At 30.9% G+C, this 15,557-nt stretch overlaps 2 protein-coding genes across 2 annotated transcripts; both read right to left on the reverse strand.

Annotated features, from left to right (window-relative positions):
* Positions 1 to 326: 326 nt before the first annotated feature.
* Positions 327 to 2,042, reverse strand: LOC145311771 (uncharacterized). The gene is made up of 4 exons (XM_080150757.1): positions 1,930 to 2,042; positions 1,606 to 1,813; positions 1,189 to 1,283; positions 327 to 1,035 (listed from the first exon to the last, which is right to left on the reverse strand). Exons 2-4 carry the CDS (start codon positions 1,810 to 1,812, stop codon positions 492 to 494), a joined length of 846 nt encoding a protein of 281 aa, XP_080006883.1. The 5' UTR covers position 1,813; positions 1,930 to 2,042; the 3' UTR covers positions 327 to 491.
* A 3,700-nt stretch (positions 2,043 to 5,742) lies between these two features.
* LOC145311770 (uncharacterized) lies at positions 5,743 to 7,463 on the reverse strand. Its single transcript, XM_080150756.1, has 4 exons — positions 7,380 to 7,463; positions 6,683 to 6,890; positions 6,460 to 6,554; positions 5,743 to 6,315 (listed from the first exon to the last, which is right to left on the reverse strand). Exons 2-4 carry the CDS (start codon positions 6,887 to 6,889, stop codon positions 5,772 to 5,774), a joined length of 846 nt encoding a protein of 281 aa, XP_080006882.1. The 5' UTR covers position 6,890; positions 7,380 to 7,463; the 3' UTR covers positions 5,743 to 5,771.
* Positions 7,464 to 15,557: the final 8,094 nt, after the last annotated feature.

Here is a 15,557-nt window from a genome sequence, read left to right on the forward strand (position 1 = left end):
TTAAGCTTCAGACGGACAGACAGACGGACAGACGGACAGACGGACAGACAGACGGACAGACATCGTTCTACTTTGTATTATAGATAAGTCTTAGAGTACATCCAATATAAACAGTCTTAGATTACTCAAAATGTAAATATAAATGCTATCTATATATATAATCTATAGTTAACTAAAGAAACGTTTAAGCTAGTAACTAATTCTGAATATTGTATGACAATACGTTGTACACAAGAAGTGCACATAATGATTTCTTCTGTATTGTGAGTCTAAATAAACTTTTCAACAGAGAGTAAACAAGACAAAACAAAAACATAAACAACAAATTATCCTAAAACTTGTATTGATCCAAAAAATCAGAGGTTACACAGATTTGATTATCACAGCAATATTGAAAGATTGTTAAGGAATGATTGAGCTGCCTTATTTAGTTTTTTTCTTCAAATATTACTATTTTACATTAAAACTAATTCTTAAAAATTTCGATGTAATTACATCATGTCAGATTTACCCCAGAAGAAGTGCTCAACAAACTTCATCTCTTTAGGGGCATTTTCGTGCTTAACAATAAAAGCTCCCATTGCAGCATCAAACTTGTTGCCGGGAATTCCAAGATCAACCTCGCCAGTATCCAGACCGTACATTTCCTTCATGCCCTTGTATACCTTCCACTTGTAGCACATCTTCTCCTCAAGCTTGTGCATGCAGTGCAGGAAAACTTTCTGCCTGCCATAGGCCTTCATCAAGGGGTGTCTGTCAAGAGTGGCTTGTGGCCAGCTCTGAGAGATCTCATTGCAGTCGGAGTATCCAGTTTCCAAGGCTCTTAAAAAGTCATTGTCTCTGCCAGCTTCCTCAGTCATTATCTGCTTCAGGGTCCTGTAGCTGTAGGCATCCATGTTGATGTTGCCATCAGCTGTCAGTATCTTCATCTGGTTGAGAACACAGGTCAGGTTACCGATCTTGGTCATCATCTCCATCTTGTGGTGTTTGATGTTGTCTTTCAGCTCATAAAGATCAACCTCGCGCTTGTTTCTTCTAAAATATAGAATCATTGATTGTTTAGTTCCTTTAAATTTCATATTAAAGCAATTGCAAAAATTTGGCCTAGAAAAAAATATATAAAACTTTTTAAGGAAGCCTTTATAATAAATAGCCAATTTGTTAAAATAATATCATCATTTTACATACCTGAGATTAGTGGAAGCCATGATAAGCTGGGCAAGAGCCGGGTTACTCAACAATCCCTTCAGAACTTCAACTTCATTTCCAGAAAGGCTATCAACCTAAAAATAACAGGATATCTCTGTCTGTTTGTGCCGGAGAATCTTGCTAATCACTGAACGATATTGTTCTCATTTAAAATAGAAGTCTTCCGAAAGTTTATACTTTTTAAGACTAAAAATTGATATTAAGGGGAGGGGGAGTCAAATACCCTTCCCAACCACAAATGTTCTAGAGGCCCCTAGAGGCGTATACGTTAGTATAACAAAATGCATTATCATATGAAATTCAAAACTAAAAAAAAGTTAGAACTTTCAGATGAGAGAAATTGTATTGTTAATACTAAATATTTCAATGTAAAACATTCATTTCATATTGACCTACCTCATTGAACAGGTCATTCGGGGTGGCTTCGTCCATGCAATAATGACAGGAATCCATAATAGCCTTGTAGTACTGCTTAGTTGACTTCTCACCAAAGCAAGAGACAAACAAGTTGTACTTGTCCATCATGTCCTTGTTGTTCTGGTCCAGCATGGCCAGACTGCCAGTTGCAAGACAGGCAACAGATATAATTAAAAGACCCTTCATCCTAAAAAGATATTAAATTCAAAAGAGAAAGTAAATTCTTAATAATTTTACTATCAAAGAAACACTAAAGAATTAATTCAATTTTGTTGTGTATTTATTCAAATGAAGAAGGTCTACCTCTTTTGGAGTCCAGATAAAATCTGATAGAGAAATTAGGATTACAACCCATTTATATATTCAATTTGAGCTTGATATTAGGTGGAAGTGATTTCTCAAAAATATTTCTCCCTAAATAATTTTTAATGAATAGGTACTAATTTAAAATTTTCCACTGCATTAGCATATTTTTTTTTATATCTATAAAAGTTTCTATATTCATCCCTGTAGGGAAATGTGTACACTATTAACAGTCATGGTTTGTTTTCAAGCCTTGTAATAGAGGTCAAAGAGTAATTCAATTTGGTATTTACTCTAAAGGTAATATTTGTCTTTTAAGTAAAGGATATTGAACCCAAATTTGGTTATATTTAATTTTGATAAAGTGCTTTATAATTAAGAGCTTTTATAAAGCTTTTACGAAAATTACATTTCATCCCAACTAACATATTCTTAGTTAGGTAAAAATTTTACCACTTATAGTTAAAACAATAAACTGATTCATTATTTTTGTTATCTAAGCTTGTTGGTTTACACAAGATTTTTTTTTATGTAAACCTAAAGCAAACAATATACATTCAGAAATATAGTCACTTTTTATTTCTCTCATAATATAGACTGGTTTACATCCACCTGTCTGTCGTTCCGTCTTTAATGTATGTTACCTGGGATATGAAAAGCAAACTACTGTTATGAGAATAAGCATCTCTTCCCCCCAAAAGTTCCTATAACTGATATTTCTCTATATTAATAAACCCTATTTTATAAAAATAAAAGTTCTCTTCCTTTTTTTCTCTGGCTGTTAACAGGTATACCTGGCACCAGAGGTACCTGGATCCTGGAGCGTCCTGCTAACTTTAAAATGCCATAAAATCTATATTGGTGAATAAAAATGAAAGGTAAAATCCTAAAATAACTATCGAAACCAACAGAATTTTGCAGAAATTATCTTAACTTTACAGTTATTTTAGTATTTCTCTGGCTAAGATCAATATTTTTAAAACAAATTTTTCTACTCTCCAAGACGAATTCGGGGAAAATAATATTACCTTTGTTATTTAACTGTAACATGTAAGTAATCATGATCAATTTTATTGTTTGTTTGTGATTATATCATGGTATGTATATACATTTTTGTGCATGTGTCATGAAATAAATATTTCATTTCATTTTATACCAAAGCTATACTTAGAAAGATTGACCCCCTAGAATAGACTGCCTGATTTTTTAGACGCATTAGCGCACGGACCCCCCCCCCCCCCCCTCTATAATTAGGTAGCCAGAATAATAATTTAACCCCTTCTTGAAATTTATATGATTGGTTCGAGATCCTCTGTTATGTGTTTTTTTTTATTATTTATTCTTTCTTTTTATATTTTATTTATATTGTTTCCTCATCTTTAACTTCCTCTTTCTTCTTTCTTTAACACTCTCAATTGTCGGTATTATTTCAAATACCAATGGACCTAATCATTCTTGTTTCATAGTAGAGAATTTCAATTCAATACAATTTAGTGTATGGAAGGGTTGAGTTTTACAGAATGGTTTCCTGAAATTATCATTTAAACTGCAATTATATGAGAAGAACTGTGACATATTTACAAAGTTAGGCAACCAATATAATTTGTTCATGCTCATTGACTATTAACCCTTCGTTTTTTTTATTTCAAATTCTGTATGTAAAAGATATAAGTCTATACATGAGTGACTTTTAAATATGGTTATTACACATAACTAAGAGTTTTTTAATTTCTCCATCAGGGTGGGCACAGGATGCCAGCAAACCTGGCAGCGTCATCCAGGTAAAATCTAAAAATATTTTTTTACTCAAACAAAGCATTTTATGTTACCAAAATACTAAAATATCCTATACTATTACATCCTCATATGAAATATAGGCGTTTAAGTTAATTTTTAGGTTTAAAGGTATGATCCTGCAGGTCCTGACTTTTTACTTATATAATTTGAATTTTAAACTTAAGATTTTCAAACATGTTTCTAACATACGTATTAACATACGCCGCCGAAATTTATGTTTTAAGATTTACATAAGTAATTGTTTTTCTAGCTTTAACAATAAGGAAATTACAGCCGTTTATAGTTTTAAAGTTAAAAAGTACCTAAAAACAAAGGTTGTTAAATAAAAGGATGAAGGAAGCGAAAAGTTACTTTGACTACCTTATAGTCAGAAGTTGATTTTCAAGCAGGGGTCATACACACAAACTTTTAGCCTTCTAGCTTTATTAGGAGCAGAGATAAAAGGATCCGGAAAGGGGCGTGACCGGTAAGGGTTAAAAGTAGTTTGATTACTATTAATTAAATTGAAGGATGTTGACTGATACTCATAACCATTTGCTCTAACTTGCAGGGCATTAAAAATAAGATTTAATAAAGTTTTTTATCATAGCAGTAAAGTTTCTTTTTAGGGGTGGTTTAATTCACCCCTTTTTTGTGTCAGGTTTTTTTTCACTCCATATACTTCTTCCAACTCGCCCCGCTTCAAATCTTACATTTAAGATGTTAAATTAATAAGAATAATTAAAAATAAATATTTGATTTCAAAAAAAAGAAAAAGAAAACAATTTACACTACAGACTTGATGGTTAAAATACTTTTTTACTTTTCAGGACTCGGCAGCTGCGCGTTAGCCGCCTGTAAGTGTCAGGGAAATTAACCTGTACTATTTAAAACATTAGTTGGAAGTAGATATACTTGACGCAAATATGGCAATCCCTTTTTTAAAAAAATTTCAGAGCATCCAAACGGGTTAAATTTAGAGCTTACTTGCGGCTGCCGAATTTAACCGAAATATAAGGCCGTGGCGGTAAAATTGATTTTATTTTTCATTTCAAAATTTCAAGCAACTTTAATTTTTAGTTTGTTTTTGTTTAAACTATGGAATCAGAGATAGCAGAGGGGAGGGTGAAGTAATTTCCCTTCCCCCTCCCAGTATAGGGATATTGGTCAATTCGGTTTTCTGGTTGTAAACAATAGAATGCTTAACATCAATTAATTGTTTTTATGAAATAACTTCACACAACTAGAAATTTTTTATTATAATATCCCCATTTTGGTGGGCACATGATGCCAACAAACCTTACAAGATCATGCAGGTACAGAGAAATATATAATTTTGACTTTAACAAATCAAAATCAATGAAAGAATATAAACTACTAAAATATCCCCTAATAGCAAAAAATAACAAATTAAAGTGTTCAAGCAATCCAGAATCCAGGTATAATACTCTAGACCAGGCAAACCTTGCAAGGCTCATGTGGCCAAAACTTATGAATTATTTAAACTACTAATTTATTTGTTACCTATTCTCAAACACGGTAGTTTGTTTAAGTTTTCAATCTTTTTGCTTTGCTTTATAAAGATGCCACACCAAAATCGTTCTTTTATTAACAATGAAAATATAAAATTTTAAAAATAATTCTTTGAGTCAAGGGCCATTAAAGGATAATTTTAAGTCTGAAAATTTTTCTTTGGCTTCCATATTTTTTTAAAATTTTGCAACCTGTCAAAAGCGTTTAATGCATTATTTTATGTTTTAATAATTTAAGTTTATGTTGTATGTTAACATTACTATTGTAAAACAAATTACTAAAAAAAATAGAAAAATTTTTTTTTTTAACTTTTATTTGAACAGAAAATTACAATTAAATTATCACAGGAACATTGAAAGAAATTAAAATGTTTCAGCTGCCTGCAGTTTTTAAACCTATTAAAATTTTTTAATTAATTTAAAATGGTTAAAACAGGTTGAAAATCAAGATGCATTTCGTTAAAAATGGCTAAATCTTGTTTACAAATGGAGAAAAAAAAACAAGTTTGATGTTGGTTATTTTAATTATTGAAATTACATCATATCAGATTTGCCCCAGAAAAACTTCTCAACAAATCTCATCTCCTTAGGGGCATTCTCATGCATAACCATGTGAACTCCTGTGGCAACATCAAACTTGTTGCCAGGAATACCAAGATCAACTCTGCCGGTGTCAATACCGTGCATCTCCTTGACGCCCTCATACAAGCACCACTGGTAGCACATCTTCTCCTTGATCTTGTGCATGCACTCAAAGAAGACGCACTGTCTGCCATAGGCAGCCATCAGAGGGTGTCTGTCCAAGGTTTTCTGGGGCCAGCTCTGGGAGATTGCATTACAGTCAGAGAGTCCAGTCTCCATAGCTCTAACAAAGTCATCATCTCTGCCAGCGTTCTCCATCTTCTTGGCCTTAAGAGCTGAGTAGCTGAAAGAATCCATGTTGATGTTGCCATCAGCAGTCAATACCTTCATCTGGGTAAGGACACAGGTCAGGTTACCGATCTTGGTCATCATCTCCATCTTGTGGTCCTGGATGTTGTCCTTCAGCTCGTTCAGGTCAACTTCGCGCTTGTTTCTTCTAAAAACAAGAATAAATAAATCAATTAATAAAAATATTTTCTTTTTTTTTATTTTTGTCACACGAGACTTGTAAAACCAGACAATTTTCTTTAATGTTTTGACATTATGCGGAAAAAATTTATTATTTAAAAAATGAAAATACCTGAGATTGGTGGAAGCCATGATAAGCTGGGCAAGGGCAGGGTTGCTCAATAGACCCTTCAGTACTTCAACTTCGTTTCCAGAAAGGCTGTCAACCTGTAAAATATAATTGTTTTAAAATGAAATAAATATATCATCTATGCATTATATACCTTTTAACCTTGATTTTTTTGTTAAAATGATTCAAAAACGATAACAAGTACCAGTTAAAATCATATAATTACCTCATTAAAGAGGGCATTAGGGGTGGAGACATCCATGCAGTAGTGGCAGGCTTCCATGATTGACTTGTAGTGCTTCTTGGCTGCTTCCTTACCAAAGCACATGGAGTACAAGTTGAACTTGTTCATCATGTCCTTGGTGTTCTGGTCCAGCATGGCCATGCTGCCGGTGGCCAGACAGGCAACAAATAAAATTACGATACCCTTCATCCTAAACAAACATCTCGATTCAAAAACTAATACTTTATTATTTCCATTGTACGTATAAAATAAGTTACAAGCGGCTACGCGTCAAGAGGTCTCTTGAGAATTTTTTTTTAGGTACAATTTATCTTAGGGGTGGGGGGGTCGGTGGTAGCGACACCCAAATTAGTTATAAACCTTCCCAGGACCTAATAGAAGCTACATTGTAAAGCGGAACCATATCAGTTCAGTACTTAGTAATATACTTTGGTACACGCACACTCACAAACAGATCCCTTTACTTATTCATAAAGATTGTAAGTATAATATAAGTTATACTCTTCAAAAGAGAAATGTCTTCGCCTTTGCAAATGTTTTTTTTTGTTCTAAAACAATTTTTAAAAGCCTTCAATCGTTTTTACCAAATAAAATCTTTATCTAATTTTTGAGTCCGACATTTATAAAAGTTAAATTTCAAGGGATTTTTCCTTATCTTTTAGAATTATAGAAGCTTTACCTTGTTTGGTGTCCAGACGCTGTCTGATGGAGAAATTTAGATTTCTACCCATTTATATATTAATTTTTTTCTACCAGGCTTTGCGACTTTAACTCAAGTGGAAGAAATTTCTCTAAATATTCTTCCTAAAATTTTTCTAATTTTTCAAATACTTGAACTATATGTAACATTTATATCACAAAGTTTTTACTTATTAGACTATATTTATAAAAAAAAATCTTAGAATTGTGTTATTTACCCCTTAAAGGAAATACATATAAATAAGAGTCATGGTATATTGTTAAGCTGGGTCTATAAGATAAAGGAGTTTTAATATTAGAATTATTTTTTTTTTAAATCTTTGGTTCAAAACAAAAAGTATTTTTAAGGGATACTTGCTACGTTCCTAATTCTAAGGTGTAGAAAAAATAGTCAAAACTTTAACATATCATAAAACATACTAAAACAAGGATGACAACATCCATAAAAGCGAAGCTCTGAAATGGAAGGACAAACGAACATTAACACTTGTAGATTGTCAGAACTGAATTAGCAGAATATTAATGCATCAGTACAAACAATATTTTAAGAAAATTTGTTGCAAAACTGCATAAATAGATGATACTGTTTAAAGACATACTTACATTTTTGGGACTTGTTTATAGAGATGCTTCGCTTATAACAATGTACCTTGTTGTAATAGGAATCAGTTTTCAAAAAATCAGAAGAATCGGATAATTTTAACATACAAAAATTTGTTGTCAAAAAAGTTAAAAATCGACATGTTTAAAATGGATGTACGGACATTCTGGTATTGTTTATAGAGTTACTACGCTTTCTTAATTGTACCTAACTACTATAGGAATCATCATGCAAAGTTTGGATTCGATAGGACAATTCTAACCTGTTTAAATTAACGAAAAGAGCCAACTCTCTGTGACGGACGGACGGACCCTAATTATAGAAAAGATTCGCTTTTAACAATAGGCCTATTAACTTTCAAGTTAATATTGGAAACCCATTCACACAAATAAACAATGTAAGTAAAGTAAAGACATTAAAAAAGATTCCTTCTGATGTTATGTCAGTTGCAATACATAGATAGTTAGAGTAGGGAGAATACTTTGACACAAAACAGGCGCAACATTTTTCCAAGAATATGTAGATAGGAGTGCAAGACAAAGGTCGTGCAATCAAAGGGTTTGATTGCATAATCATGCACTTAATAAGCAATTAGATTTAGATACGCCAAAACGGATAACTTGTTGCTTTAGGAATTACAATTATTATTAAGAAATTTATAATTATGTAAAACAATTTTGGAAGTTTAGGAATTTTTTTTTTTTTTAGAGATTACCCAAAAGCTGTATAACATAAAAGCTAGGGCTCGGCAGCATTTAAGCCTCAGAGAATTTTCATATTGTGACTTTAAAATTCAGTTGGTTGTATAAACCTGCTCCGATGCCCCAATAAATCCTAATTAAGCATATGAATACACCATACAATGAAAATTAAAATTCAAATGATTAAAATAAAAGCCACTTAAATTAGCGTTTTTAATAAAGCTTAAAGTACTTATTCAAAACATGTATTTGAATTATCTACAAGTTATTTGTCTAAGAATTACAATCATTTTTATTTACTTTCTACACTCTCTCTCTCTCTCTCTCTCTCTCTCTAGATGTTTCTAATTTTTGTATACCAAGCAAAAAAAAATGTTTTCATCCCTCTGCGTACTGTTTGACTCAACATAAGTGGTTAAAAAATCAAGTAAGGTCTAGAAATTATGACTCACGTATTTAAAAAAAAAACGTCTATGTACTATCTTGATAAAAAAGTTTTCAAATAATGATAAAGCAATCTTATTTTGAATTGTAATGTTAAAAAATAAGATAGGTTCAAAAACTTAAGATTTAGAAGTAAATATTGAAAAACTTGTATTTATGTTAGCATTAAGTAGAAGAAAAAAAACAAATTAATTCAAATTCTTTAAAGAGTATTTTTGACACTTTGAAAAGGGGATTAACTAATTAAACTATATGATCAGGAGTGGTAATAGGTGCAATAGGGACAGTATACCATTTGTAGCTAAAACAAGATTAGAAAGAATAGAAATATTGTCAGGTGGTTTTATACACATTTTTTTTTGTAAAATCGAATTGATAGCTATGTGGTTTTCTAAAAAATGATAGACTAATTAACCACAGAAAAAAATTAGGCCATTAAAAAAAAGTTAAAACAGAAAATGTCACAAATACTATATTTATATTCTTTATCCGATAGAAACAACGTGAGGAAAATATTATTAAAAAAATGAAATGGAATAAATAGAAATGGTCAGGTTTTTCAGAAATATTTGGATAGGTCAATGGAAGAACAATTATTCCTTCTGTACCCCCACATAAAAATTTTATCACTTCAAATTTCTAATATCAAAAAAGTAAGCTACAATGTTTTTTAAGTTAATAAGTACACAACATTATGTTTAGTGTTATTTGGTCGGTTTTTATTTTAAAAAGACTTCTAAAAATCATTACGAAATTTACCAGTGAGCATCTACTTTGCAGTGCGCATTAATTGCTAATAATAATCTTCTATGAAACAACCCCTATGTTCCTAGTTTTATAAAGGAATAAGACATCATTTCTATGTAGATTAGGTTTGTCTCTCAATCTCTCTCTCTCTCTCTCTCTCTCTCTCTTTCTATCTATCTATCTATCTATCTATCTATCGATCTATCTATCTATCTATCTATCTATCTGTCTATCTATCTATCTATCTATCTATCTATCTATCTATCTATCTATCTATCTATCTATCTATCTATCTATCTATCTATCTATCTATCTATCTATCTATCTATCTATCTATCTATCTATCTATCTATCTATCTATCTATCTATCTATCTATCTATATATCTATCTATCTATATCTATCTATCTATCTATCTATCTATCTATCTATCTATCTATCTATCTATCTATCTATCTATCTATCTATCTATCTATCTATCTATCTATCTATCTATCTATCTATCTATCTATCTATCTATCTATCTATCTATCTATCTATCTATCTATCTATCTATCTATCTATCTATCTATCTATCTATCTATCTATCTATCTATCTATCTATCTATCTATCTATCTATCTATCTATCTATCTATCTATCTATCTATCTATCTATCTATCTATCTATCTATCTATCTATCTATCTATCTATCTATCTATCTATCTATCTATCTATCTATCTATCTATCTATCTATCTATCTATCTATCTATCTATCTATCTATCTATCTATCTATCTATCTATCTATCTATCTATCTATCTATCTATCTATCTATCTATCTATCTATCTATCTATCTATCTATCTATATATCTATCTATCTATATATCTATCTATCTATCTATCTATCTATCTATCTATCTATCTATCTATCTATCTATCTATCTATCTATCTATCTATCTATCTATCTATCTATCTATCTATCTATCTATCTATCTATCTATCTATCTATCTATCTATCTATCTATCTATCTATCTATCTATCTATCTATCTATCTATCTATCTATCTATCTATCTATCTATCTATCTATCTATCTATCTATCTATCTAAAGGGTGAGCAAAAAAAAATGCGTAGATTTTTAAAATTCAAATTGCGCGGCTTGTGTTAATAGTAGAAAAATGTTACGCATACCATTAGAACCGATAAGAGGTCTATCTTTTGGAAATATAAGAACAATTCCTCTGCTACGTATCGTTAGGGAGCTACATGTTAAAATGTCCCAACTGACTTAAAACTTGACTTGCGAGTAAATTTTGAGACATTTTACCACCTAGCTCCTAGATTATTTGTAGCACAGGAACCGTTCTTATATTTCCAATAAATACAGTTCACAGCTTCTACCATTAACACAAGCTGCGCAATTTGAATTTTAAAAATGCACGCACGTCTTTTTTGCAAGAATTATTGTCTAATATTTACTAATATACTCGCAAGTCAAGTTTTAAGTCAGTTGGGACATTTTAACACGTTGCTCCCTAACTATACGTAGCAGAGGAATCGCTCTTTCCCTCCACACTTAAGTGCCCTTAGAGACCATAGGGGCGTAGTTGCTAGTAAACCAAAAATAACAACATAGAATAAGATCTTTGTAAATAAATTGTATTTTTGTAGTAGTAATGTTGACATCTTCATTATAAAATAAATGTAAATGTTGACATTAGAATTAACTTAGAATCTCCTTCCCCTTGTCTGGAATAAGTTTTAACATTGCAGGTTGGGAGGGGATAATTAATTTAAATTATACAGTACCCAATGTAATGTCCAGGGGGAGGGGCTAATCATCGTGTAAAGGACATGACGTTAAGGAGGAAAAGAGAATTCGTATCAGTCAAGTTGGGAGACACGTTGATTAATTGATATTTTATAGCATTACTGTAAGACCGGCGGATATTATAATTATCTTCCGTTCATAGAAAAAAAATAGTTATTTCTCGCAACGTATTATAAACAGCTTTCCGCGGATGTACAATTATAAGATTAAAACCAGTTTTAATCTTATGATTGTACATTTTTATATTCGTAGAAAGCTGGGAATAATTTGATGCTAGACATAGTTTTTTCGTATGGATGAGAACCGGTTCCTATCCACCGGATTCGAATGAATGCGAGAAAAATATTTAGAACTAACCCTATGAGTATAATTTTATTTATTGTTGGAGTTTCTTTAATCTTAAATATATATTATACATGAGTTTTCAACACGTTTTAAATTGATTTATTTGTCAAGCAGAAGCTAATTGGCTTAGGAGCCCATGTTGAAATAGTTATTTATTACTTCGTATTATAGACAGCTCTCCACGGATATAAAATAAAAGAATTCAAGATTTGTTGTACTCGGGCTAACAAAACTGGTATTGATTTTACAATTCTTTTAAAAGTATCCGCTGAAATATGTCTGTAATACGATGCTATACATTATTTTTCAGTATAGCTGAGAACCAGTTCTATTTAGTGTGGATAGTAATCGGTTTGATTCGATGCCATTTACTGAAAATATAGTTATACATTATAGACTGATTTAATTATAAATCTTGCTCCAAATCTTTGTTTTGATTGGTTAAAACTGCAGATAGCAAAACAGAGCAATTTAATTTGGCAGTTTATGTATAACAGCAAAATACTTTTTTTTTATGTACGCACATCTCATTAAGCAAGAAATTAGAGTGGCTATTTAAAGTTTGCAATTTTAACAACTCATCTTTAAATTTGCAAAGTATTGCCCTTGAAAAAAAATCAGGTTTTTGGTTTTAAAGATTGAAAACTGCTAGATCAAATTAAAGGTTAAATTTCTATAGTCGGTAACCAACCATTTGATTGTACAATCTTTATCTGTAGATTCAAAATATACATGTTGATGGAATGCTTCTGGTTTGGGCCTAATAAATTCTCAAAACAACATCAACTATATTAAATTGCAATATTGATTTACAATTTGCATAATTAATAATTTACGTTATAAGTAAATTTGAAATCCTTATAATAAAGTAAAATGATCTGTTTGTATCTCGCTAATCACTGAACCGATATGGTTCTTCTTTACAGGCTAACTTCTCATAGTTCCTGTGAAGGTGTATAGCTATTTAGGGGGAGGGGGCACACTCACGCTCCAAGAAAATCCCCCCCCCCTACAAATTTTCTATTTACTTTCAATTTTTGAAACAAACTAAAATAATAAATAGGCCTCCAGGGGCGTAACCGCCAGTTATCAATATAGTATTACACTTTTTTAAATTCTATATTTTGTCATTTTCTATTAACACAAAATTGGTAGATTTGTAGGGTGGATTAATTTTCCGGAATATTGGCTAAATTGAATGTATTCTTATTTCAATGCAAAACTTTGCCGATTCAGCTTTAGAGCAGTAGAATACAACCAAACATCAAATCTTTAAAAAGATCTTAAATGTTTTGATAAAAATCTTTAAAACAGTTTAAAACATCTTATGTTAGCAATCTCACGAAAATGCCAACCCTAATGAAAATTAAGAAATAATTTTACAAAAGTGATCAGTTAACTTTGGCAACAGGACACTGTTTTTTTAAGAATTAGTCTGATGATGCTGATATTATCTAAATAAACAAATAACTTTATCGTCTCATTTTATCTATATATCCGTTTTGATTATGACCTTTTATATTAGATTAAGCAAATCTTTACCTATCTAGTATGTAAAACTAAAAAAAACGAACTTGGATCGGTTACTGAAGCAGAATGAAGCATAGCATTTTTAAAAATCTAGATCAGCGGCGCCATTACATAAATATCTTGTTCCGTTCTGAAACAACTCCCCACATATTTGTGGATAAAACAAAACAGACGGGGTGTAACTTATTGTTTGTATGTATTTAACTTGTAGTCAGGTTAGGTTAGGTTATTTTTTTTACTGTGTAGCCTTACAGGCTTCGAACCACTATCAGGGCCTACAAATACTACCACCCTCCCCTCAATATCTTTCCAAATAATAGGGGTGGTTTCAGTGTTCGATAGGTATTTGGTTTGAAAGTAACACACTACCCACAATTTGCCATTTGAACACTCTGTTAAATATTTATGCCGTGCTACCTCTGGGCATTAGACTATAAAAGTTGGAAAGATTTTTAATCAATATAATAGATTTGAAATCTGCATAAAATTTTAAGGATTTTTTATAGAATTAGTTTTTTATATAATTCTTTATTTAAAGGCGCAAATACAAATTAAGTTAAATAATTTTGAGATCTGTGATTGGTGGATTGAAAACTATCTGCGCTCTGATTGGAGAAGCTTAAGTGACGTACATCATTCAACCAATTAGAGCGTAGGTAGTTTCCAATCCAGCTATCCTATTGGTCAAAATTTATTAACTTAAATCGTATTTGCGCCTTTAAATAAAGAATTATATAAAAAACGAATTTTATAAAAAATCCTTAAAATTTTATGCAGATTTCAAATCTATTATATTGATTAAAAATCTTTCCAACTTTTATAGTCTACTGGGCATAGCTGTCCTTGTTCTATTTAGTTATAGATTGATAATAAAAGTTAGATAAGGGAGATTATCCCATTCAGAGAAAGATAATTAAATCAACTTCCAGTTTCAAAGTCTGAGTTAAATTTGATCCAATAGAATTTATAACACATTTCTTAGATAATTCGTTATACAACACAAGTTGCACATTGTAGTATACTTTAATGTCATTCATTTAACAAGAAAAATTTTGTCCAAGAGTGATGATGCAGCTTCACATCAGAGTATAAACATTACGCCTATTATTTAGTAACATTTTAGGCCTTGGATCAATCAAATTATTTACCGATTCATTTGATATATTTTCAATTATTTTTTTTGCCAAAAAAAAAACCACTTTAGTTATGTATAATTGAAATTTTGGATCTTTTAAAAGTTTTTTTTTAGTTTTTAGTATTTATGTTTTGGTTACCTGGATGACCTTTCTAGGTTTGCTAGAGTTCTGTGGTCCGTAGTATTTTTGTGCAAAACAATATACGGGTTATGTAATATGTAGGTATGATAAATTCTTTAAATTCTGGTAAATTTCTATCCTGTTCAACTTTTAGGTATTATCCTACATTAGTTCAAATGTGTTTTAATTCAGGAATAAGGTATAGTCAACAAGTGAAATAAATCTAAAATAATATTTCAGGACAAGTAAAAAGGTTGTTTATACTACTGTGCTTCCCACCAAAATCACGAATCCTTAACGAATTTTCGTTTCAAGTTGTGTTGGTTATCGCTGGGTTTAATTCACTGGCAGTCAAAAGTTGGCAGGTCAGCTGTTAAAAAAAATCAATAAGGAATCATTTAACGCAAAGTAGCGATTTCTTTTGGGTTCCTGGGAAATCAAGGGTATCTACAATCAACAACTTAGATAAAAAAAAAATAATACATATATAATATATATAATTACAACATTTTTATTCAATTCACCTAACCTTACCTTTTTTATAATAGTAAATTTCTATTATAGGTAAAATTTACATGTAGCGGCAATTTTATCTTCTACCTTTTCCCAGGGATATAGGGATCCTTCAATGGATCTGAAATAGCAATGTATTCTAAAGTTTTAGAATTCAAGATTACAACCTAATTTGTTATGAATAAAAATTAAGTAATTTGAACTTTAA

This window comes from Acartia tonsa, chromosome 2, assembly GCF_053477335.1.
Source record: "Acartia tonsa isolate MP-2025a chromosome 2, ASM5347733v1, whole genome shotgun sequence".
In the NCBI taxonomy this organism is placed as follows: Eukaryota; Metazoa; Arthropoda; class Copepoda; order Calanoida; family Acartiidae; genus Acartia; species Acartia tonsa.